Source organism: Lemur catta, chromosome 7 (assembly GCF_020740605.2).
Source record: "Lemur catta isolate mLemCat1 chromosome 7, mLemCat1.pri, whole genome shotgun sequence".
Lineage (NCBI taxonomy): Eukaryota > Metazoa > Chordata > Mammalia > Primates > Lemuridae > Lemur > Lemur catta.
In genome coordinates, this window is record NC_059134.1 from 19,069,369 (window position 1) to 19,092,404 (window position 23,036).

At 45.0% G+C, this 23,036-nt stretch overlaps 1 protein-coding gene across 2 annotated transcripts in view; it reads right to left on the reverse strand.

Annotated features, from left to right (window-relative positions):
* SORL1 (sortilin related receptor 1) overlaps window positions 1-23,036 on the reverse strand; it is a 165,671-nt gene that overhangs the window by 33,136 nt on the left and 109,499 nt on the right. For both annotated transcript variants that reach the window (XM_045555782.1, XM_045555783.1), the window contains 9 exons: window positions 20,366-20,488; window positions 17,493-17,612; window positions 12,612-12,737; window positions 10,645-10,752; window positions 8,887-9,018; window positions 7,802-7,933; window positions 7,025-7,159; window positions 6,049-6,204; window positions 1,777-1,926 (listed from right to left, as the gene is read on the reverse strand). In XM_045555782.1, the coding sequence (XP_045411738.1) occupies window positions 1,777-1,926; window positions 6,049-6,204; window positions 7,025-7,159; window positions 7,802-7,933; window positions 8,887-9,018; window positions 10,645-10,752; window positions 12,612-12,737; window positions 17,493-17,612; window positions 20,366-20,488 (1,182 nt within the window). The remainder of the gene's footprint in view (window positions 1-1,776; window positions 1,927-6,048; window positions 6,205-7,024; window positions 7,160-7,801; window positions 7,934-8,886; window positions 9,019-10,644; window positions 10,753-12,611; window positions 12,738-17,492; window positions 17,613-20,365; window positions 20,489-23,036) is intronic.

Here is a 23,036-nt window from a genome sequence, read left to right on the forward strand (position 1 = left end):
CCATGCTGTATAACTGCTGGCTCGATGTTCCTCCCACTAGAATGTGTGTTCCCAGCAAGCTGACTGATGCCTGCTATATTACGTGTGGTCAACAAATATTTGTCCAACCAGACTGAAATGGTACTGAACTCACACCCTTTCCTCTTAACCAAAACTCTCCAGGGAGGACCCGGTGGAGGACGATGATACAGGCAGAGAAAGGATAGCTGATTCCCTCTCTGCCCTTTCTCCCTGAGCCTCCATGGTTGAAATATTTAGGACAGAGAAGTATCTGCCAAACTTGTCTGAGGCTAAGAGTCAGGGTGCTGGCAGTATGGATTCCCAAGCACCTTCTCCTCCATTGCTCCTGATTCAGTGGTCTAGGGTGAAATCACCAAATTTATATTTTTTATAAGCATTTCCCACATGATCCTGCTAAGTCACATGAATTTGTAACTCCTGAATTAGAGGAATTAAGAGATGACTAAACTTCTCTGCTTTAGATTCTATTCTACCTGTAAATGGTGAGATTTAATAGGGTTCCACATGAGGCTCAGTTTTTCATTTGTTTAGGAAGTCTTTCTCTTCAGAGGGGAAAAAACAAAGGGACTAGAACAGGGATCAAAGAAGTGGAATTGAGGCGCCTGCTGCTTAGAGTGAGGGCTGGAAAAGGCTCTCAGCAGAGGTGAAAGGGACTCTGCCACTCTCTTCTACGCTGACCAGGGCAGAAGTCAGACGAGCATGGGAGAAACCTCTTCCTGGCCATGAAGGGAATGTGACTGGCTAGGACATCTGCTGTCTGAAGTCAGCAGGTGGCTGGATGGAGGGGCGGTGACCCCGCAAAGCAGGGAGCCCTGAGCCAGAGCAATGAGCCACCATCAGAGAGGCATGCTGGCAGCGGGCTGGACGGGCACTGTCCTCGCCACACCCTCCCTGGCCCACTACAGCAGTACTGGTCAGTCAGAGGTGACACTGGAGTGCAGCCAGAAACCAAAACGTGCGGGCTGGTCACACAAGGATACAAGGCATGACCTTATCTCTGTGTCTAACCTCCACGACACCTGCTTCCACTCCTGCCTTGTGAGAGTCACTCGGTAGCACATCCCCTCTGAGCAGACGCCGTGGCCCTCAGTCAGCTTGCAAAAGCCACTGTCTCCCTCCATCATCTACTCCAAAGACCCCCTCACCCCCCACCCCAGTGCATCAGAGGAGCGAGCACCAGGACCCGCTGTGTTTGACAACTGGCAACTCTGAACGTGCACAGAATGCATGTGTCATCTCCGCACCGAGCTCAGTTTGCCTTGTCATTATTCTGCAGGTGGTCAGTACACTACCCTGCCAGCTAGAATTACCCTAGGGCTGAGAATGAATTTTCTTAAAGGGGTGTTGGAGGTGATTCCTCTAATAACACATACTCTTTGCTAGTAGGTGCTCACTAAATACTTAGAAAAAAACAGAAGCACATAGAGAAGGTTATGGCTTAACCCATAGCATTTTAAAGAGTTAAACATGTTTATGAAACCTGTTTCAGATATCTCAGTCATTAGTATTTTTATTGGACATGCTCCTGGTATTTAACACCCAGACAACTTACTAAAAAGAAGGTGACTATCATAATGATACGGGTTACGGGTCCATGTGGCAAAGCCCTTGTGGAGAAAATGCGTAAAAACATGGTCACACAAAAGCACTCAGACCCACACACGTGTGTGCTAATCCAGACATGAGGCGTGAGCAGTGGGACAGAGGTGTCCCTGGCAATCTGCCCTGGGAGTGCAGTGCTCTCTGACTACTCACGGCAGTTGTCCTCGTCCCGGCCATCCTGGCAATCTCGATGGCCATCACAGCGCTTCCAGTTGGGGAGACACTTCTTCGGCTGGTGACACTCAAACTCAAACCGGTTACATCGCCCAAGCTGGGTGGGAGTGGAGGCGGAAGTGACATTTGCTAAAAGAAAAGATTTTTAAAATTCACTTGTTAGTATTGAGGGAGCTAGCCAATAACAGCAGGCAGTCGATGTGCCGGGAGACTGCAGTGCCGTAGGAATCACAAAGGGGACTTGAAGACAAACGTGAGCCCTGGGTAAAGACAGCAGATTGGACACAGACGTCTAATTCTGCCCCCTCACAGCACCTCCTAAAGCTACAGTCGGGAGGCTGTTTCTAAAGCCCTAAACCCACAAGGACATGGATAGAGGGAAAGGAGACAAGAGCAGCACAACGTGGGGAGCTGGAAAGGAGACAGCCATGGTAAGCGACTAGCGAGCCCAGAGAAGGCTGTGCCCTGCCCTAAGCTGTCCAGAGAGAAAGCTAAGAACCAACCAGATCGACAACACACACTCCTCAAAAAGCTCAGAAACTGGTGTCTCTTCACTGGGAATGAAGGCAGAGAAAGTTAAAATAAGCAACAGCTACATTCCCTACATCCCCTCCCTGACCAGCCCCACGAGACACACACCACACATTACCCCAGTAGAAGACTAGAGGGTTGTTATTTAGAGTGGGCAAAAAAAGGGATTGTTTAGACAGGCACAGTTGGGAGCAAAAGTATCCTACTGAGGAAAGGAGGACTGAACCCACAGACAGCTGAACGTGAGGACCCGGCCCACTTCCCCGAGAACCCCAGCACTGACACCATTACTGTTCGGGCAGGAGATGATAAGAATATTCTCTGGGGAAAATGACCAGCCTCAGACACTAACCCTGAGGTAAACAAGATAAAGAGCTCCCTGTAGTTCCTAGCCATGAAACTCAAAGCTGACACGCCCATCCAACGTGTTCAGAATTGCTCAGCAGCATCTTAGGCCCCAGCCCTAAACACAAGCAGTGACCAATGATTATCTGAGGGAAACCTTTAACAAGAAAGAGAAAAACAAAAACAGAGCCCTGCACCCCCCTAAAAAAAGCCATTTGGAGGAAATAGAGATTTTTGCAAGAAGAAAACTTCAAAAACAAATATCCTTAATATGCTCAGAAAGAAAAAATATCTATCCATGAAAAAAGAACAGGATGCCATGAAAAGGAACAGTACTAAAAATGAAAAAGCTCCTAAAATTAATTAAAACCATGATAGCAGAAATGAAAATCTCAGTAGAAGAGCTGGAAGATAAAGTTGAGCAAATATCCCAGAAAGTGAAGGAAAAAATAATAAAATTTTTTAAAAATAGAAAATAGTTGTTTTTTAAAAAGTAAGAGGACCAGATCAGAAGATCCAATAGATGAATGACAAGAGTTCCAGAAAGAAAGAGAAGACAGGGGGAAAAATATCATTAATAAAATATTTCAAAAAAAATTTCTCAAACTCAAATAATTTCCAGAATAAAAGAGCCTGTGAGCATCCACCACACTGGATAGAAAAGGACCCACATCAAAGCATATCATTGCAAAATTTCGAAACACTGGAGCCAAAGGGAAGATTCTATAAGCTTCTAGAGAGTTAAAAAGAGGTTATATACAAAAAAATCATAATTAAAATGGCTTTGGATTTTCCAAAAACTACTTGAAGACACTGGAATAATGCCTTCAAAGTTCTGAAGGAAATTATTTATAACCCAGCCCAACTATCAAACAAATCTAAAGATACAGTAAAAACACTTTCAGACAAGGAACACCTCAAATATACCTCCTACATACCTTTTCTCGTGAACTTTCTACCAAAACATGGGATTAAACTAAAAAAGAGAACAACTGGGATACAGAAAGCAGGAGTTCCAACACGAGAGGTAAAGTGGGTCCTTAGGATGGTGATGGTGAGCAGCACCCCAGATGACAGCTATGCCCCAGGCACAGAGGGTCACCGTACGAACTAGAGCAGCAAACTCAAGAGACAGACACATCGACAGCCATCATCATTTTCACCTGACAAAGCTACTGCAGGGTGTGCTCCACCCAAACAAGAGAGTAAACCAAGGAAAAGCAAAACACAATATCCAGGCAACAAGAAATCTAAATTGGGAGAAAGGCAAAGATAATTCCCAGGGGGCAGTGAAAGCCCCAGGACAATGGGCATGTAGCAGGCCTGGAGAACAGTTAGAAGGGATGTCCCCAAGAGAAAAACCAGGCCAGGTAAGTCACCGGACATGGGGACCTTGTAGAAAGTTATCCTGAGAGGCTACTGAAAGGGGAAAGCATTAGAAAATAGTGCACAATAAAACAAACGAAAAGTACAATTATTAACATTAGGATATTGTACATATTCCATAGCTTTAATTGAATTTTCAAAGGAATCTTCAGCCCAAACTCCAGAACCATTCGCTGCAACATAAGGCACAAAGAGAAGGGTGATTTAAAGACAAATACGTAAAAGAGGGGAGAAAGCCAGCCAAGGCAAATCATGCCACTTACCCTGGACAACGAGGGAGCCACCAGAAGGCTCCAATTTCTACACTAAAGAAATAAGAACCAGAGCTAGAGACAACAACTAGTTTAAATTTGTATCAACACTGCACACAAAAAGGAAGCACAAAAGCTGAATGGCATATGCAAATAGGGATTTGCTGGCTAGATTAGTCAGAATTTGTTCACATCTATTAACATCCCGGTCAGACTTCTAATAAGCAAACACACTCTTGAGAGGATAATCGAGTTATTCAATAGATAGGTGGGCCTTGAGGGGAAAAGACAGAAACAAAAGTTGGGTTTTTTTTTTTATAATTCATTTTGAGAAGCATTTATAGGACACCGACTATTTTCCTATTATTATAGCAGATGCAGTGGGGAATTCAAAGTAGTACACAGCATGATCCCAGAACAGGACAGCAACCCAGTTGCCAGGAAGAAAAGATATATATGCATGGGACAATTAGGAAGCAATATCTGGCAGATCATAGTTAAGAATCAAAAGGTCAATGGGTAAGTTCAAGAGATGGACACCAATTAAAAGAGTCAGTGAAAACTCCATGGAGGTTAGGCCCTATTTGTTCAAATCAGAAATCTAAAAATTTAATGAACCTAAAAATCATATGGGGATCCCCTGGGCTCCCCCAGAAACTGATTCTCCATTTTTTATAAACACCCCCAGGTGATTCTATTATAGGTGGTCTTTGTGCCATACTTTGAGAAATACTGATGGCATATCAAGGTTTCTTTTGTTACAAAACCTGTGCTTCTGTTTGCTCCAATGGATGGTGGGCTTCACTGATGAGAAAAGTGGGAAGATAAGGTTGAGATCACAGGGGTTTCTGGTAAGGGCAACCCTGCCGCAGGCATGCCGGCAGAGAGGAGCAAGTCTATGCGGAGCAAATGAGAACAGAAACAAGGGCAGGCAAGGAGGAGTCAGCTCACACAGGGCCTTGACAATAGAAATTAAGAGTCAAGAATTGATCTTCTGGACAAGAGAACAAGAGGAAACCGCTGATGATTTTTAAACAGGGAAGCAATGGAATGAACATAGCCATAAGAGGAGGAAAATCAGACTGTTGACCTAGAAGTTTGCTAGGGAAAGGATTATGCAAAGCATGGCAAACTGTCTATTCTCCTATCATAACTGAGTTCGAAATAGATTCCTGTTTAGGGAAGAACACAGCATCCTCAACTCTGTTCTGCCTGCAATTAGGGCATGCACTAGATGGAGTTGCAAGGTCTACGCCGGCCTCCATAATGTGACTACACAGACCTTCCGCTGCCTCGCTGAGTCCAGCCACTAGATGGCAGTGCTTACCCTTCTTTTAGTAGGACCGGCCGGACAGACTAGCGAGTGGGAAACAGGGTGCTCTCCCCTGTGAGTATGATACACGAAATCTTCCACTTACTTCCAATTTATAATTTCCCACCCAGAAGGAGGCAAAGGTGGCCCAACTGCAGCTGGGGTGGAAAGCAGGGTGGCTGGCCGTTCTCTGCAGGAGGCTCACAGGGCAGTTCTGGGTTCCCATGGGCCTAGATAACCCAGGGAAAGGCGGGAAGTCTCCCGCCCTGGAGGTGCACTGTGGGTGACAGGCAGCCTGGCCACCAAGCAGCGTCCCAGACGGCAGGGGACCTGGCCAGGCTGTCCCCAGGGTGTGCCCCCGGAAGGTCGTCTCCACAGCAGCAGGTGCACAGGAGAGGGCCAGGACTCCAGGACTCCAGGACTCACCGAGCGAGGGGCAGGCTTCCTCGTCCGAGCCGTCTGCACAGTCCCGGTACCCGTCGCACACCCAGGTGTCCATCACGCAAGCCCCGCTGCTGCAGCGGTAGTAATTGGGCAGGCACGTGGAGGGCGCCGGAGTTGGGGAGGGAAGAATATGCAAATCTGTGGCAAACACCAAGCAAGGAAACACGAAGTGTCACAAGAAGCTCGATCCCAGCCAAAACGGTGTCCCGAGCCTAGTGTGGATGTCTCAGTTTCGGCTGACCAGTGACAGGCATGGTTCTGAACAGCAGCTCATCTAAGAAATCATGTATAATGGGGCATCCCAACAGATGAAATTCTTTTCCCTTTTGGGCAGTAGATTTACCTTACCTCCTGTATTTGATCTGGGCTAATATTCGCATGTGCTTGTTTTTGCAGGGGCTGGGGAATGCTGATGGCAGGAACGGGTGGCTGAGGAGGCACAGGGTGGCTAAGAGAATGCCTACTGAGGCTGAGCATTGTGCTCGTTAATTGCTCTGCAGCTACCTCCAGACGTGGTACAGAGATGGGAATGCGGAGAGGAAAGGAACGAGCACGCACTCCACAAGGGTGCTTCTCAAATGTCCCGTGGCACACACAGGACCTGGGGATCTTGTTAAAATGCAGACTCTGATTCGGCAGGTCTGGGGCAGGGCCAGAGGCTCTACATTTCTAACAAGCTCCAAGGAGATGAGGGCAGTGCTGCTGGTCTGCCGACCACATTTTGGGCAGGAAGGCTCTAGATTTCTCACTGTGCCCTGCAAAATATGGAATAAATCACCCAGGAAACAGGAGAAACCAATCACACTGATTTCAAAATGGGACGGAGGGTTAGGAAAAAACTCAGTCACCATTCCCCCCAAAATCCAAAAAAAATCCCCAGGAATGAGCTGGCACACTCTGCACAGCAGGTGGAACTACACTGGTTGGTGTTGGGTGTGGGCTGACCTGGGGCTCTTACCTCCACAGTCCTTCTCGTCTGACCAGTCCCCACAGTCGTTCTCCCTGTCACATTTCCACCTGTTGGGGATGCAGTGGCCATTCTCACACCGGAACTGGAAGTAGCGGGAGCAGTTTGGGGCTTCTGTGGGGTTTTCTGGGGAGACGAACCACACCATCAGCTGCTTCCCCTGCACCAACGTGAACACCACGCTCCAACGACATGCATCCTCCTCAACACCCAAGTCCCCAGGCAACCTGCGCTGCCCACCCAGAGAAACATAAGGCAGCTTCATGCACCCAATGGGCAACAAGAAATACACCCACGAACTCAAGAGAATCCCATCTTGCCAGCCCCTAACTCACATTTCTCTGACCTACACTTCGATATCCTGAGAATGACCACCTGAGCACTCATTCTGGCATTTTGCCAGAGGAATAAACTAATGACTGATGATTACCCAATGGTGACAATAACTCTATCACATTGTGGACTGTAACTTTTAGGGGAGGAAAAAGTACATTCCATAATATTTACCATAATTCCTTATACATAATGTGGTCTTCCCAACTGGGAAAAGAAAGAAAATGGAATAAACTTTTCCCTAGCACCTACGAGGTGTCAGGTTCCCACGTCCAGACTCCATTCCTTGGTGGGGAATTCAGGAACCAGTGGCAGGTGCCACCGGGAAGGGCAGGCTGAGTCTGCGTGTGGGTGTGCTGGCAGTGCCTGGCCTTAACCACAGGTGTCACTGTCACTGGAGGATTAGGACGCAAGGGGGCAGACCTGAAATCTTACCGCAGTTGGCCTCATCAGAGTAATCGCCGCAGTCATCCATGCCGTCGCACTTCCAGATCAAGCTGATGCAGGCTCCATTCTGACACTGGAAACCGAACTCGTCACACACCTTGTGGAACTCGGGGTCTTGGGCTACATAAGGAACAAACATTGACAAAGTCCCGATGACTCCCACGCTAGGAGCTCAGAGCAGCAGTGCTGCTCAGAAACAAGAGAAAGAGAAAGTGTCCTCTGCCAAGATATCACCTATCTAAAAAATTCCCTGAAAGCAAAAGCCAAACCTAACCGTAACAGGGCACACAGTTTGTTAACTAATCCATTCCATGAATTTCTATTGAGTCCGGTTATGAGCTAAGTTTGTCCCCCCAAATTCACATGTTGAAGTTCTAACCTTCAGTACCTCAGAAATGTGACTGTATTTGGAAACGGGGTCTGTAAAGAGGTAATTAAAGTTAAAATGAGGTCATCAGGGTGGGCCCTAATCCAATATGACTGGTGTCCTTATAGGAGAGGAAATCTGGACACAGACGTGTACCCAGGAAAGACCGTGTGAAGACAGGGAGAAGGCAGCTGTCTACAACGGCAAGGAGTGAAGCCTCAGGAAACCAACTCTGCCAACACCTTGATCTGGGACTTGTAGCCTCCAGAATTATGAGAACATAAGTCTCTGTTGGTGCTTTGTCATGGCAGCCGGAGCAAACAGACACACGCACTACACACAGGGCACTGTTTTAGGAAGGGGAGCCACGGAAATGAACAAAACAGAGCCCCTGCTCCTGTGAAGCTCAAGCAGAGGAGGCAGACAGTAAAATGAACATCTAGGTGCAAAGTGGGGTGAGTGCTGCGAAGACCACGGGAGCAAGTGACCCCTGGGCCGAGCTCTTGGTCACTTGTTCACCTCCCGTTTGCACACACACTAGCAACTAGGAAGCAGCACTTCCTACACAAAGGAAAGTCTTTCTCACAGCAGGCAAGCTGGACACTCAGTCAAGACCTGCGAGCTAGATGGGGCACATCTCCAGGTGGCCAAACCCCCGTGCAGGTGCGTCAGTGACTGAGTCGCCACCCCCGCTGGCCCCACTCACAGCATCCCGCAAATGCCGCGTCCTCGTCCGATCCGTCGCGGCACTGGATGACTCCATCGCACACCATGGAGTGGAACAGGCACTGCTGGCGGTTCTTACACACGAAGTCCATGAAGCGCGTGCAGAGGGGCTCTGAGAAGGGTCCGTAGAGCAGAAAAGGCCATGAGCACCCAGGGCAAACTGGGCCCTCCCCAGCCCTGGCCAAATGCACACTGGGACCGACGTGCATCCACTCGGGACACAACAGCACCAGCCACTGTGTACTGAGCACTTGCTCTGTGCCAAGCCCAGAGCTAAAGCACTTGACATAATGTGCATCGTTAAACCCTCAGGACAACATATGAGAGACTTTATTGTTCCTGTTTTTGAAATGAGAAAACAGGGGGGAGCAGCATTAAACAGTTTGCCAAGTGCACACAGCTGATGAGGGTGAAGCCAAAATTGAAATTTAGAGCTGTCTGACATCAAAGCCCCTGATCGTAATCACTATCAATATGACACTGACTCTCTATTACAGGGGTCAAAAACTTTTTCTGTAAAGGATCAGTGTTACCAGACTGAATTGTGTCCACATAAAATTGAAATGTTGAAGCCCTCACACCCACTGCGACTGTATTTGAAGACAGGGCCTTTGGAAAGGTAATTAAAGTTAAACGAAGTCATAAGGATGAGGCCCTAACACAATAGGATTCGTGTCCTCTAAGAAAGGGAAGAGACACCAGGGATGCACACCCAGAAGGAAGGCCATGTGAGGACACAACAAGAAGACAGCCTTCGGACGGAACTGGAACCTCGGCTTGTCCCTGGGTCTCCAGCCTGCTGCTCTCTGCAGATTTTGGACTTTCCAGCCTCCATAATCTAACATGAATCAATTCCCTAAAATAAATCTCTCTCTCTGTGTCTACACACACACACACACACACACACACACACACACACACACACACACACACTTGGTTCTGTTTTTCTGGAGAACCCCAACTAACACAACCACAGAGCAAATATTTTAGGGTTTGTAGGTCACACACAGCCTTTGTTACGCCTACGTGATCCTGCCACTACAGCACAAAAGCAGCCATATGCAATATGTGAACAGGTGGTAGTGACTGTATTCAAAGACAACTTCATTTAATGGAGAGGTTATGGGCTGGATCTCACCCACAGGGCAGTGTTCCACCCCTGCACTAATGCATCGGCTCTCAGCCTGGCATGCACAACGGGACTGGAAACTGAGCATTGTAAACAATCTCAATGCCCAAGCCACTCCCTAGGCTAAGTAAATCAGCATCTCTGGGGGTGTCACCCAGGTACCAGAAGCTTTCAAAGCTCCCAGGTGATTCTAATATACACTCAAGGATGACCGTCACTAACCCAAGGCATCTTTCTGGGGCTAAAGGGTCACCTGGCCTAAAAATGTTTCCCAAGTGATTATCAGCAACACTAATAAAACCAATCAAGTAGAAGTACACAATTCTAAACAGTCGGCCGATTCACAGAACATATTGCAATGACACAATCACATTTACGGAAGTATGAACTGATTTACCAGCCCCCACCTCCTGCTCTGCTTTACCCAAACCTTGGCTCCCTGCCATGATCAGCCTCCACGAGTCCTGGCCAAGCACTCAGGGGTCAACTCAGTTAAAAGCTAACCTCAGCAGGTACTGAGGAAATGAAAGGATTTATTCCAGCATACACTCTTCACTCACACCCCTCGGGCCATGGTGCTACCCTGGGGTGGGGACTGGACTCACTCACCGCAGTGCTGTTCATCGGAGCCATCTGAGCAGTCACGGAGGCCGTCGCAGTGTTTGCTGGATGGGATGCAAGTGCCATTTGGGCAGCGGAATCCATTGCACTTCTTCTCTGAAATTTAATTCAACAACAGAGAAGAATGACAAAGAGGAACAGGCAGGCATGTATACTGTTGGTGGCAGTATAAATTTGTACCACCACTAGAGAGAGCAATTGGCCATAGCTAGCAAAATTACAAATGCACATAAACTTTTATCCAGCAATTCCACTTAGAAAAATGCATTCTACTTATAGCAATTAAAAAATGATGTTAAGTACAAGGTTACAATCTTGTTCTTAAAGTTAGTACAAGTGTCGCACTGCAACACTGTTTGTTATAGATTAAAAATTGTCCATCAATTGGAGATTGTTTAATAAATTACTGTACACTGGAACACTAGATAGCTATAAAGAGACTAAAGTGCTCTGTGAAAAATTATGTCCTAGATAAACAGTTATGTCAAAACACAAGTTAAAAAGCGACATGCAGAGTAAAACATTACTTGTGTAAAATAGGACAAGAATACACAGTATATTTGTGTATATATGCACAAAAATGTTCTGGAAGTATATACAACCATGGCTTCCTATGGGGAAAGGGTGGGAATTGGGCAGATCAACCTTTACTGTATACCTTTTTATACTTTTTCCATTTTCAAGCATGTGAATGTATCACCTATTCAAAACTCAAGTATATTTTTAAGAAGAGAAGAAAATGCTTCTATGAATAGAAAAAAGGAGGACATGAATCCTAATTATGAAATCCTGGCTTTTCGAAGCTCTCTAAGTCACTCACCACTTTAATTCTGCAGGAATTCTAAAGCAAAGCCCTTGTAGAGGAAGTACACCTAGCTGTTAAGAGCTGGAGTTTTCACAACCAGTTCCACGGGAAATTAAACTAGAACTAAGGTATCCTGATGCTTAGATCAGAATCCTCAGTAGGTCACCCTTCCTCCTGAGCAGGGACTCACTGCCAGACATTAGTTGGTAGAACAGTTCCATGAGTTTTAGGTAAAAGAAAAGAAAATGTGTTTTAATTGCGTAAAAAAAAAGTCATCATTCCTAGAAAATTAGTCAAAGGATATCAAACAGAAGGAGAAACAATAAATGAGTACCACTATTGGGGGAAATATCATTTAGTAGAAAAAGTTAAAAATACAAAGGTGTAAGTTAAAATTATGTAAGACAAACATATTAGTTAATTATATTAACTAAAAAGATAGAAATCTAGTATCCAAAGAGACTTAGGGGAACATGCACTATATTGCCGGTAGAGATGCATTTGGTATAATCCCTTGGAAATGAAATCTGGAAATACTTAAAGAGAATCATAAAAACTGGGCAGAACCTTCCACCCCACAACTCCATATTGAAGAATGTAGCCGAGGAAATATCTCAAAGGAAAAACAAGCCTTTATCTCCAAGGACATGAATACTAGCATCATAGCGTAAAACTGAAAAAACTTAAATGCCCAACTAAATGCCAACTTAGTCGGAAGCAACTAAGTAAATTATGTTATTATAAAGTGAATAAGCATCTTTCATAAAAATGCTAACTACTGAAAAACACAGATGTATAAAAACATCTTATTTAATATTATAACATGAAAGGAGTAAATGTCTCATAATATATAGACAACAACTACAATCCCATAAAAATTTGAAATGGCAAAAGAATAAGGACAGAGACCCTTAAAAACATTTAGTGTAAAAAAGCATTTTATGTATTTTGTATGTGTGTGAGGCAAACTGCTTACTTGATGCTTAAGACTATATAATACACCCTGATATATCACAAGGCAACAGGACATGGAAAGTGGGTGGGCTTGTTCAGTTGCCAGAGTGGAAATACGGACATTTCATTCCCTGGCCCATCTGCTGCCTTTCTTCCTGGGGAAGCTCCAGGTGGAACCTGAAGCATCTGCATTTACCACAGTTGACTGGATCCTCATCAGAACCATCCTGGCAGTCTGTGTCCCCGTCACACGCCCACCGCTGGGGGATGCAGTGCCCATTGCGGCACTGGAAGTTGGAGGCCTCACAGGTGTGGTAGATGGCTGCAACAGAGAAGAGACACAGTCACACCCCTCTGCTCCGTCCCCCACCAGCTGTCAAGGGGCAGACTGCAAGGAGGTTCGTACTAGGTTATAAGGTAGGACCTGCAGGAGTGTCTGAGTTTCTCCTCGGCCGGAAATTAGGCACCCAGGGCTGATCTTACAGTAGAGGGCAGCTCCCTCGATGGGCAATGACTTGAGCCCATGGGTCTATAAGCAGTGACACAAGCCACTGCATGGGCACAGATGCACACATTAAAACATCACTCACTCTTCACAACAACCTATGAAACCTTTCACAAATGAGAAACAGGCTTAGAGAGATTAAGAAACTTAGAGGTAATTAAGTAACAGCATCAAGGTGGTTCAAGTTCAAAGCCTATACTTTTGCTACTATACATTGGTACTTTATCTTCTCACATTAAATCCTCTTATTCATCCAGATACTGTGAAATAAGGAGAGGTGGGGTGTGCTCAGGAGACCAAGTTCTGGACCTGATCCAGCAACTGTCTGGCTGCCTCAATTTCATTATCCTTACACTGATATTTAAGGGCTATTCTAAGCTGTGAAAGGCCATGACCTTGTAATTCTTAAAAACACTACCCAATTCCAAATATAGAAAACTTCAGGCCTGAAGAACATAAAAGAGTCATCCAAAATTACAAATAAAGCAGGCCCCAGAACCTAGAATTGTCTAACTTTCTGTATAGTCAAGAGCAGCATCTACCAGCCAAGGATATATGGTGTCCATTACAATTACTAAGAGGAAAAAAAGGAGCTAGGAAACAGAGAGTCACTGTTATAAATGAACAGCCTCATCTGCACACATGGGCTGAGGCCACCTTGAAGTCATTTAGAAACATCTTGAACTCCTGGTCAAAGACTAATTCAAATGTGTACGATTTGCCTCAAACCCAACCAACTCGACCAACTGTCGGAGTTCCCTATCCTCCTCTGAAACAGAAAGCTGTTTGTGTCGGTGCATTGCTGAATGAAAGCCCAGACTGGCCTTGTTTACAACCAACACAAAATAATGGAACCTAGATAGATGGTCTCTGTTAGGTTAAATGTGTGGACAGGACGTCTTCACAACAGAAGGAGGCAAAACAAACAAAAGTGGGTTGTTGAGAGAAAACTATAGTCTTTGATTCAATTGGGACAGTTGGCAGTAAGCGGCTCAAGGACTGGGAAAATTGGCTTACAATGTCCCAATGCCTACTGAATTTGCAGCTATTTGTTGCAATGGTCGGTGACACAAAGAACCTGATTTTTCAAACCATGTTAAAACAAGTGGTGGTCCATTGTCTGTATCTTCCCATCACCCCAAAGACCAAGGCTGCATTTGGTAGGGTGTAAATAAGTCTACAGGAAGTTTCAGTATTTACAACCAATGGCATTCAGAATCCATTAAACATCTTCGTAAAACATACTTATCTCTGATAAGAATAATGAATGTATCATGCATGTTACATGAGTTTCTACCCCAGTAACAGCCATCGCCTGGAATACTTTTGATTTATCGGTGTTACAAGTCTGACAGCCTTTCAAAAAATTCCTCACCAAACCCTTGCTCACTTTCATAAAACACAAAGCTGCCTAACTGATTGCCATATTAATCTACTTGTTATTATTCAGCCTATGCATTTCATTTCTAATTGAGAACAACTTCAGAGTGCTAGTGGAGTTTCCAAATGACAATTCTGGGAAGCATGTCTGAGATATCCCGATTCAATCACAGACGCTGAGCTTGGAAAGACCGATCAGTCTGCACAATTTCATTCAAGTGGTCAGGTATGACTAGAATGCATTATATATTCTTTTTCTGTATTTTTCTATCGTCTGAGTAACTTGCTGCCTCTCTGATTTTAAATGGCTGGTAAATAATGCATGCTCCATAAATAGTTTTTTTTTAATTATATGGATAGAAGAAATTGTCTTTAATCCATGGAAATGGAATATCAGTTTCAAATACTTATGCTATGACTCAGACAGAACTTTTCTGATTCATCAAGACCTGCTTGAACACCTGATCAAAAGCGTTAGCCAAACATAAGTAGAGCAGAACAAATGAATTAGGTACTAAAAAGAGGGGTGTACTGCCTCATTTCTTACAAAACACTGGACTATTAGGAAATGCATGAAGGAAAAGAAATATGACTATAAACACAATTTGAATGATTAACGACACAAAAGAAAAAACAAAGCATAAGCAAAGAACACTGAAAAAAAAAAGGCGGATTTGAAAAAGAACCAAACAGAACTTCTAGATACAAAAACCCAGCTCATATTGCTTAATAGATATGTGAAATAGCAGATTAGATTCAGCTGAAAATAGAACTGTTGAACTGGAAGATAAATCCAAAAAAGTAACTCAGATTCTAGCACACTCATAAAGACAACAAACATATTTAACGCAAACAAGAGGCATCAACAGCAGAATGAGGCAGTCCAAGAAATGACTAATAGTAACTGCTCAAGATAAGACCAGAGAAAGTAATAAGCAGGCATAGCTGAAGAGTCAGTGGCTGTAATTTCTCAGAATTGGGGGAAAAAATTAATAAATCCTCATATTTTAAAAAGAAAACAAGTCTCAGGTATGGTAAATAAATTCACACCCAGGTAGGTGAAACTGCATAACAACAATGACAAAAAAAAAAAAAAAAAACTAAAGATAACTAGAGAGAAAAGAATACCTGCTATTTGAACAGATGACCTGACAGCAGAATATATAATCCATCAGCACAAAAGAGGCTGGAAAAAATGAAATAATTCTGCCAAAATACAGAAAATTATTACAAACCTAGAAACCCAGACTCATCTGAATTCAAGATTGAGGGTAAAATAAAGAAAATAAAGACATGTTTATACTAACAAAATCTTGAAAGAGTTTCCTGCTCACAGACTCTTGCTGCAAGAGCCACAGAAGGATGCACATCGAAAGGAGGCATTAGATGCAAGAAGCAAAGGTCGCTGGTAAACAGTTATATACCTATAAATAAATCTGGTTATTAAAAATAATGACTAATTTTAGGATTTTTAAAATATAAAACTAAGACACTAAATATTTGGTATTTTAAAATACTAAGTATTTTTAGTATTGGAACCGTGGGCAGAGATTTGAATCCAACCATTCTTAAGTCCTTGTACATTTAGAAGAGGGGAAAGATATTAAGAATATACACATAAAATGTCTAAAGGTAACAGCTAATATAAAAAAAAAAACACACCACCAGAAATCAGATGTGTAAGTTCAAAAACAATGGAAGGGGAGGAGTAGGAAGTGCTGAAGGGAATAAAGAAAACTCCGAAGGTCCCATGGAAAGCACAAGAGAAGAGTAAGGAATATTCCCAGAAGAAAGTATGGCTCTGAGCTGATGCCAACAGGAGGTCAGCCGGCCTTGACCTGTTTCTTCTGGCATTGCGTGTAGCTTAATTGAGTAGGTCAGAAAATGAAGTGTCATGCCACACATCATAATGAGCTCACATCTGACCTACAACTATTCTGAGACGACGGAGAAAGAGAATCATCCTTAAAAGGTCTGGGAGAACAGCCATTGGAATAAGGCTGCAGTTGAGCCGCAAGTTTTCCCCAGTTAGCCTTGCCAGAAGAAAACCAGAGATAAAACCAGGAGTTTATGACATGTTCGCCCACAGAAATGAAGTTATCAAATCATTCCTGAAGACCAGCACATGCTGCTGAAACACGAGTTTGACTAATGTGGTTGTGATAACAAGATGTTCAATCATAGTGCAATTTATAAACTGAAATGCCCGAGTGCACCCTTCTAATTTATTAACTAATTATCCATCCAAACCCAAAGCTTCCAAACAGCATTCATGTGTTTCCTGGGCTGATGGCAGCGCCTTCGCGGACCTTGGTTTTTCCCATCTTTCTGCAGGCCATACTTGCATATAGAGAGAGGCATTTTCCTGCAGTCTTTCCAGAAGCAGAGGTGCAGGCACTGAGACTGCGCCGGAAAGAATATGGGTGAACTTTCCAAGTGGACAGAATTTGGGAACATCACAGACTATCCTGTGTGTTGTAAGGCCATGTAAGGTCACCTCTAAACGAAAACAAATGGAGTGACGCAGTTACATAAAATTATTTAATCCACAAAGGTTCTCCGAGCACAGACCCTACTATGTGCTGGGTACTGTGACAACACAAAGGTCATCTCTGTTCTTCAGGAACCAAGTCTAACCCAGAGCATAATGCACAGTAATTTACACTGAAGTTTGGGATTTCACAGATCTACCTTCTTTGAATTTGCTTTTACAAATTAGGAGGCATGCTTCGAGCCACCAGATGCTGGGCAGTGTAGGAGGCATTGGGGTACCCTGGGGGCAAAGTCGGTTAAGATGTGGGATTAAAAGTCACTCCAATAATTCACAAGATTAATGACCGATCCCAGATGACTGAAAAGTTGACTCATCCGTGGACTGCAAAATGAAGCCTGAATTACTGGGTTGTAAAAGCAGATCTGCCCTGATCATAAAATGGTTAAACGAAACATCTTTATCTCCTCTGCCCAAAATCACTAGAGGAGTTTAAGAGGGAACTGAGTAACAACTTCTAGAAGAGGCTGTAGAGCAAATTTACTCATCAGGTAACAAAATCTGGGGTTTTTTTCCTTAATTTTTATTGTATTTTTTCATCAATGTATAATCACATATAATTATGGAGTATGAAGTGATGGTTATCAAACAGAATTTGTTTTCATTCCCCCACAACCTCCCCAACTCCTGGAAGTACTGACCGGTACAGTTGGCTTCATCAGACCAGTCCCTGCAGTCGTTGTCCCCATCACACACCCAGGAGGAGCGGATGCACATGCCAGAGCTGCAGTTGTATTCGTCACTCCGGCACTGGTGCATTTCTGCAGGGGAGACCACAAACAGATGTGAGGACAAAAGCTCTCTCAAAATTCCGTCCCTCGTGCAAAGCTCATAAGGGTCACAGACGGATCTATTATCACTGATTATCTGTAGAAAACACGGACAACCAGGAAAGTAAGGTCACCTGAGATAGTTTCCAATGAGTACGCTGCAAATGGGTTACAGGTACGAGATACCGATACCTTCAGACTCTCCCAGCTGGTTGCCTCTTGGCAAGAGCAGCCTGTCCATTCATCCCAGTGCACTCCACAAATATTATCATTTTCTATGCTTGCTGTGATGGGAAGAAGGTTAGGAAGCAGTGATTGAGGAGGCCAGGGAGTAGAACTTTCAAGAAACAGAACACTCCTAGAGACGGAGCCTGTGGTTTCAGAGAAGTAGTACCGGAAGGTCCTCATGACCTGATCACTGCGAGATGCTCGGCTCAGGGGAAGTGAGATTAGTGCTGATTTTTCTAAAATGGAGGAAAAATAGCTCTGGACTTTCTGTGGGCAGAGCTCCAGGGATGTGGGTAGAGGTACTGTCCCTAGAAGGCTGGGGACCTGGTGCAAACAAACCAGTACAGCTTGACCAAGACATAAAAGGAGGCCGCCCTGGCAACATCTTTCAAAGCTCCTGGGGAGATCATTAAAACAAAATGCTATGGTCTGAATTTACTATACACAATAGAAATTTATTTCTCACAGTTCTAGAGGCTAGGAAAATTCAAGTGTTTGAACTTCGTATGTTGAAACTGACAGTTCCTATGTTGAAATTTAATCACTAATGTGATAGTATTAAGGGAGGGCCCTTTACAAGGTAATAAAGTCATGAGGGTAGAGCCCTCGTCAATGGGATTAGTGACCCTATAAAAGAGGTGTGAGGGAGCCGTTCACCCCTCTGCCATGTGAGGACGCAGAGAAAGCGTCACCTATGAGGAACAGGCCCTCATCAGAATCTGAAATGGCTGGTATCTGATCTTGGACTTTCCAGCCTCTAGAACTATGAGAAATAAATTTCTACAGTTTATAAATTACCCAGTCTAAGGTATTGTGTTATAGCTGCCTGAATGAACTGAGGCATAGAACTTTCACATGGAATTTACAGAGTATCAGAAATCAGGAGTAGCCAAGCATGAGGCCCAGGGCAGCCGTCCCAGTCACTCTCCCCAAGAGACAGGCTGTTGGTAAAGTTGGTAAATCTGCTATTTATGAGGAAAGTGTGTGGAGACTTACGAAGGGGTCCTGCATCAGAGGAAGGGATTAACCGGGACCTTGCGATGAATTCAGGACAAACTAGCAAGAATGGGCCATGAACGGAGGGAAGAACGAAGCTGTTCAACAGTCAAACGTGTGCCCAGTGTGTGGGGGAGATGACCCCAGAAACATGGAACCATGTGGAGTTTCCCTCCTATGGAGCACAACTAGCTGCACACTTCACCCTTCTAAGAGCTGGGGAGAAAATGGTAGGAATGAAGGGAAAACAGTTGTGAATCCCAAAGACGTGTTCTCTGGCACTTAATGAAGGAAAACTATGAAATTAAAAAAAAAAAAAATTCCCCCAAGTGCCAGGCTGGGGGCATCTTTCGTGTGAAGGCAGCCCTGACTGTGTTGTGCTAGGTAACGTGCATTAGGGTGATGTACGAGCAGCCCCTGCCCCGCTTATTCCAGTCCCTGTGGGGCAAACCACCTGCTCATAAGAAAGCAGGCCCTGTCCGTGTGCAGGGAGAGAAGGCCAGGCAGGGCCAGGCCAGCTTATTGCCAGGTCAGCGTCAGCTCCTGGCCTCCACTCCACTTCCCCCCACACCTCAGTCCCGCACACTATGCATATCATGTAACATTTCCTTTGACAGCGAGCAACTATGAGCTTGGGACCGGAGCCTGTTAACTAACATAGGTCTCATGAAACTGACAGGGCAGTACATCACAACAGAAAGGGGCGTGGAATTAGAGAACAGGAGAGATGGATTCCAGTTCCCCATTCTGATACAAACTACTTGTATCACCCTGAATAAGCCCCCTGACATCTGCAGACCCCAGTCACTTAATGTAGCATTAAAAGGATTGGACTAGAGAATCCCTGTCATTCCTTGCCATTATAACCCACTGTTTCTCTAAATATAAACATTTCCATTCAGTAAACAGATACTCAGTCAATGCCTATACCATCTGCTGACTTCTAACAGAGCTTATTGAATTAAACTGGTTAAAAAAAAAAAAAAACAGTTCACAAAGGTACAGGTCTGTGTCTTTAGCAGGCTAATCTCACACCCATTTAGAGATATGGGCCAAGTCTGTAGAGCTGTTAATAATCCTCTGAATTCATTCAGAAATCTTACTTCCTTACTAATTGCCTTTCATTTTTACAGCATCTCTCCAATCACCAAGCAAAGCAGGGTCATTTCCCCATCTTTCAGATTAGAAAACAGAGGCTAATCCGAGAGCAACTAAGTGACAGGAACTGAGTCTAGGGTCATGAATCCAGGATCCCATTAACTCTAGATCAAGTGTTTCCGGCAGAATTGAATGCTCATGAAAAGCAGCAAACAACCTCTTAAGAAATGAATGGAGAAAGGAAATGACTCAACCCTACCATGTGGGTGGGGAGACGGTCATTCAGCTAGAATGTCATAAATCCTGAAATGACTATCAGAAACTCTCCACTTCCAACCCAGCCTGTCCATCAGTACAGCCCAGTGAGCAAGCATGGTGACCCCCTCTCCAAAATGCAGTTTCTGGACGGCATGTCCCCTTACCACAATGACTTTCATCACTGTTGTCTCCACAGTCATCCTCAAGGTCACATTTATAGGACAGCGGGATACAAGTCCCAGACTCTTGGCAACGAAACTGGGTGTCCAGATCACATATGGTGGTAGCTAAATGGGAGAGAAAGACATATTCCATTAGGTACGATTAATTCCCCCCAGATACAAACATCCTACTGGAAAACCAATTAAAAAACAGAAGGAAGCCGATTTTAATTATAGAAACAGAAATTAAACTTAGACTTATAGAAGAAATAAACTGCATGAGAACCTGAAATTTACAACTGAAGGAGATAAGGGCATATCTTTCGTGGACAGCTTCCAGATCAGAACAGGGCTGGGAAAAGTGAGAAACTGTCATCTGGCTGGGAGGGGGTGATGGGCTAGATCACCTCCTAAGATCCCCTCAGACATGAAGCTGTCTTCCTAAGTAAGTGGCACAAATACCTTTATCTAAAAAACTACTATTAGGGAATCCCAGTTTCACTCAGGCAGCTGGCGCCTCATCGTCTAGCTAGAGAAGGCAGAGGAGGTAGAGTTGTGTAGCAGGAACATGGGCTGTGCCTGCAGTCAGTCAAGACTGGGCTTCAGACTGGGCACGGTGGCTCACGCCTGTTTAATCCTAGCACTCTGGGAGGCTGAGGTAGGAGGATCGCTTGAACTCAGGAGTTTGAGACCAGCCTGAGCAAGAGCAAGACCCACCTCTACTAAAAATGGAAACATTAGCTAGGTGCTTGTAGTCCCAGCTACTCGGGAGGCTGAGGAAGGAGGATCATTTAAGCCCAGGAGTTTGAGGTTGCTGTGAGCTAGGCTGATGCCATGACACTCTACCCAAACAACAGAGAGAGACTCTGCCTCAAAAAAAAAGAGACTAGGCTTCAAATCCGGGCTCTACCTCTTCCCTCAGGCAATTAATTTTAACCTCCATAAGGCTCCGTTTCCTCAGCAGTAAAATGAGGGTTAGGTAACGTAGCCAAGCACCTGTGATCACAGTCAGAAAGACTAGATTTGAATCTTGATTCTACTACCTACAACTTATATAAGTGAGCCATTCCGTGCCTCCATTGCCTCTACCATAAACTGGAGATAACACCTACCAGGTAGCACTGTTATGAAGATAATAAGGGAACAAGTTTGGGACCAGAACCTACTAAACAGGATGTAACGGGCTCTAAAAAAATGTCACTTCTCTTCCTCAGCATTCCTCATGCCCTTTTGGCATCAGAATGAGCACAGAATTAGATTTTCTCTCTCTCCTATATGGAAATTTCTTGTGCTTAAGCACAATCCCTAGAACCCAGAGAAAGACCCCCCAGGAAAGGCGAGAGGAAGGCAGGCTGCTGTCGGGGGCAGTGACGGGCTGACACCAAAGGTGAAACGTGGCAGAACAGAATCCTGGGACGGAGGGTGGGGTGTGCCTGCGATGAAACGCCAAACAGCAGCACTGCTGTTAGACATCCCGGCAGCTTTTATTTGAGGCTCCATTTCTTCTCTGTAATTGAGCTCGTGGTGGGAGGCAGGGGATGAATGCAAAATGACAAGACTGCAGGGGATTCACGTCAAAACCCTGAGTGCCTGACAACCACCCAGCTGGAGGAGTCTGTTTAAGAGGGAGGGAAATCTACTGACAACATCCCTCCCACGTCCCTTCGTCCTCCCTCCTCTTCTGTTCCCTGGCGGCTGACGGGGAACCTCACTTAAATCCCCATCCAGCAGTACCCAGTCTCACGGCCTGTCTTCCTGCAGCCCTGCCGGTAAGCAGGGCGCCTCTCGCCACCTCCATAAGCAAGTCTCTCCTCCATGTGCAACTTCCCTGGTAAGGGAGCCATGCGTGAGGGCACAGATAAGCCCCTCTCTCTCGATTCCCAGGCTCTGTGTTTTATATCCCTCCGTTCATCATCTCCATGCCTCAGCCCCGTATGACGTGTGGGGACCTGAGCCAAGTGCAAGTGGGAAGGAGTAGAAAAGAGAGCAAGTCTTGGGGACTCCGGAAAGTCAATCCCAGCTGACACTCACACCAGGCGAGGAGGAGGGCAGTGCCAGCACCACACTTCACCCAGAGCAGGACCTTAAACTCTGCGTTTAAGAAAACTGAAGAGGGAAACGGAGCTCAGGGGCTGAGTAGAAGGAAGCCACTGAGGGCAGGAGGCTACTACCCAAATAGGGAGGTCTTCATTTCTGTCAAATCTGGGAGCCAATACAAGATCCAGCTTGTCCATTTAGTAGAAACCAAGCCCAAGGGCACAAGGAGGAATGACGTGCCACCTGTGTCCCTAGCTATTGGCTATGAGGTCATCTGGTGTGTATCGAGCTGCTTCCACTGTGCCCATGACTGGGCAGTTTCCTTGCAACGTGTTAATTCTAAAAAAGCATCTCTTGCCCCACCCCGATATGTAATAAATAAACTCCTTTCCACATTCTGCTTCAATGCTGTTAATAAATGTTTTTAAAGAGCTTTGGCTATTGCCCCACAAATACCACAATTCTTGCCACTCTGGTAGGTAGAGAAGGCTTTATAGGCCCTTTCTGTAGAAAAGACAGACACAGAGAGGCTTTCTCAAACCTGCCATTCAAGAAGCTCTTGTCCCTCGGGGTGAAAGCCACCCACTGAAGCCAAGGGAAAATAATCGAGGCTTTGCAAATAACCTCCCATCAGCCG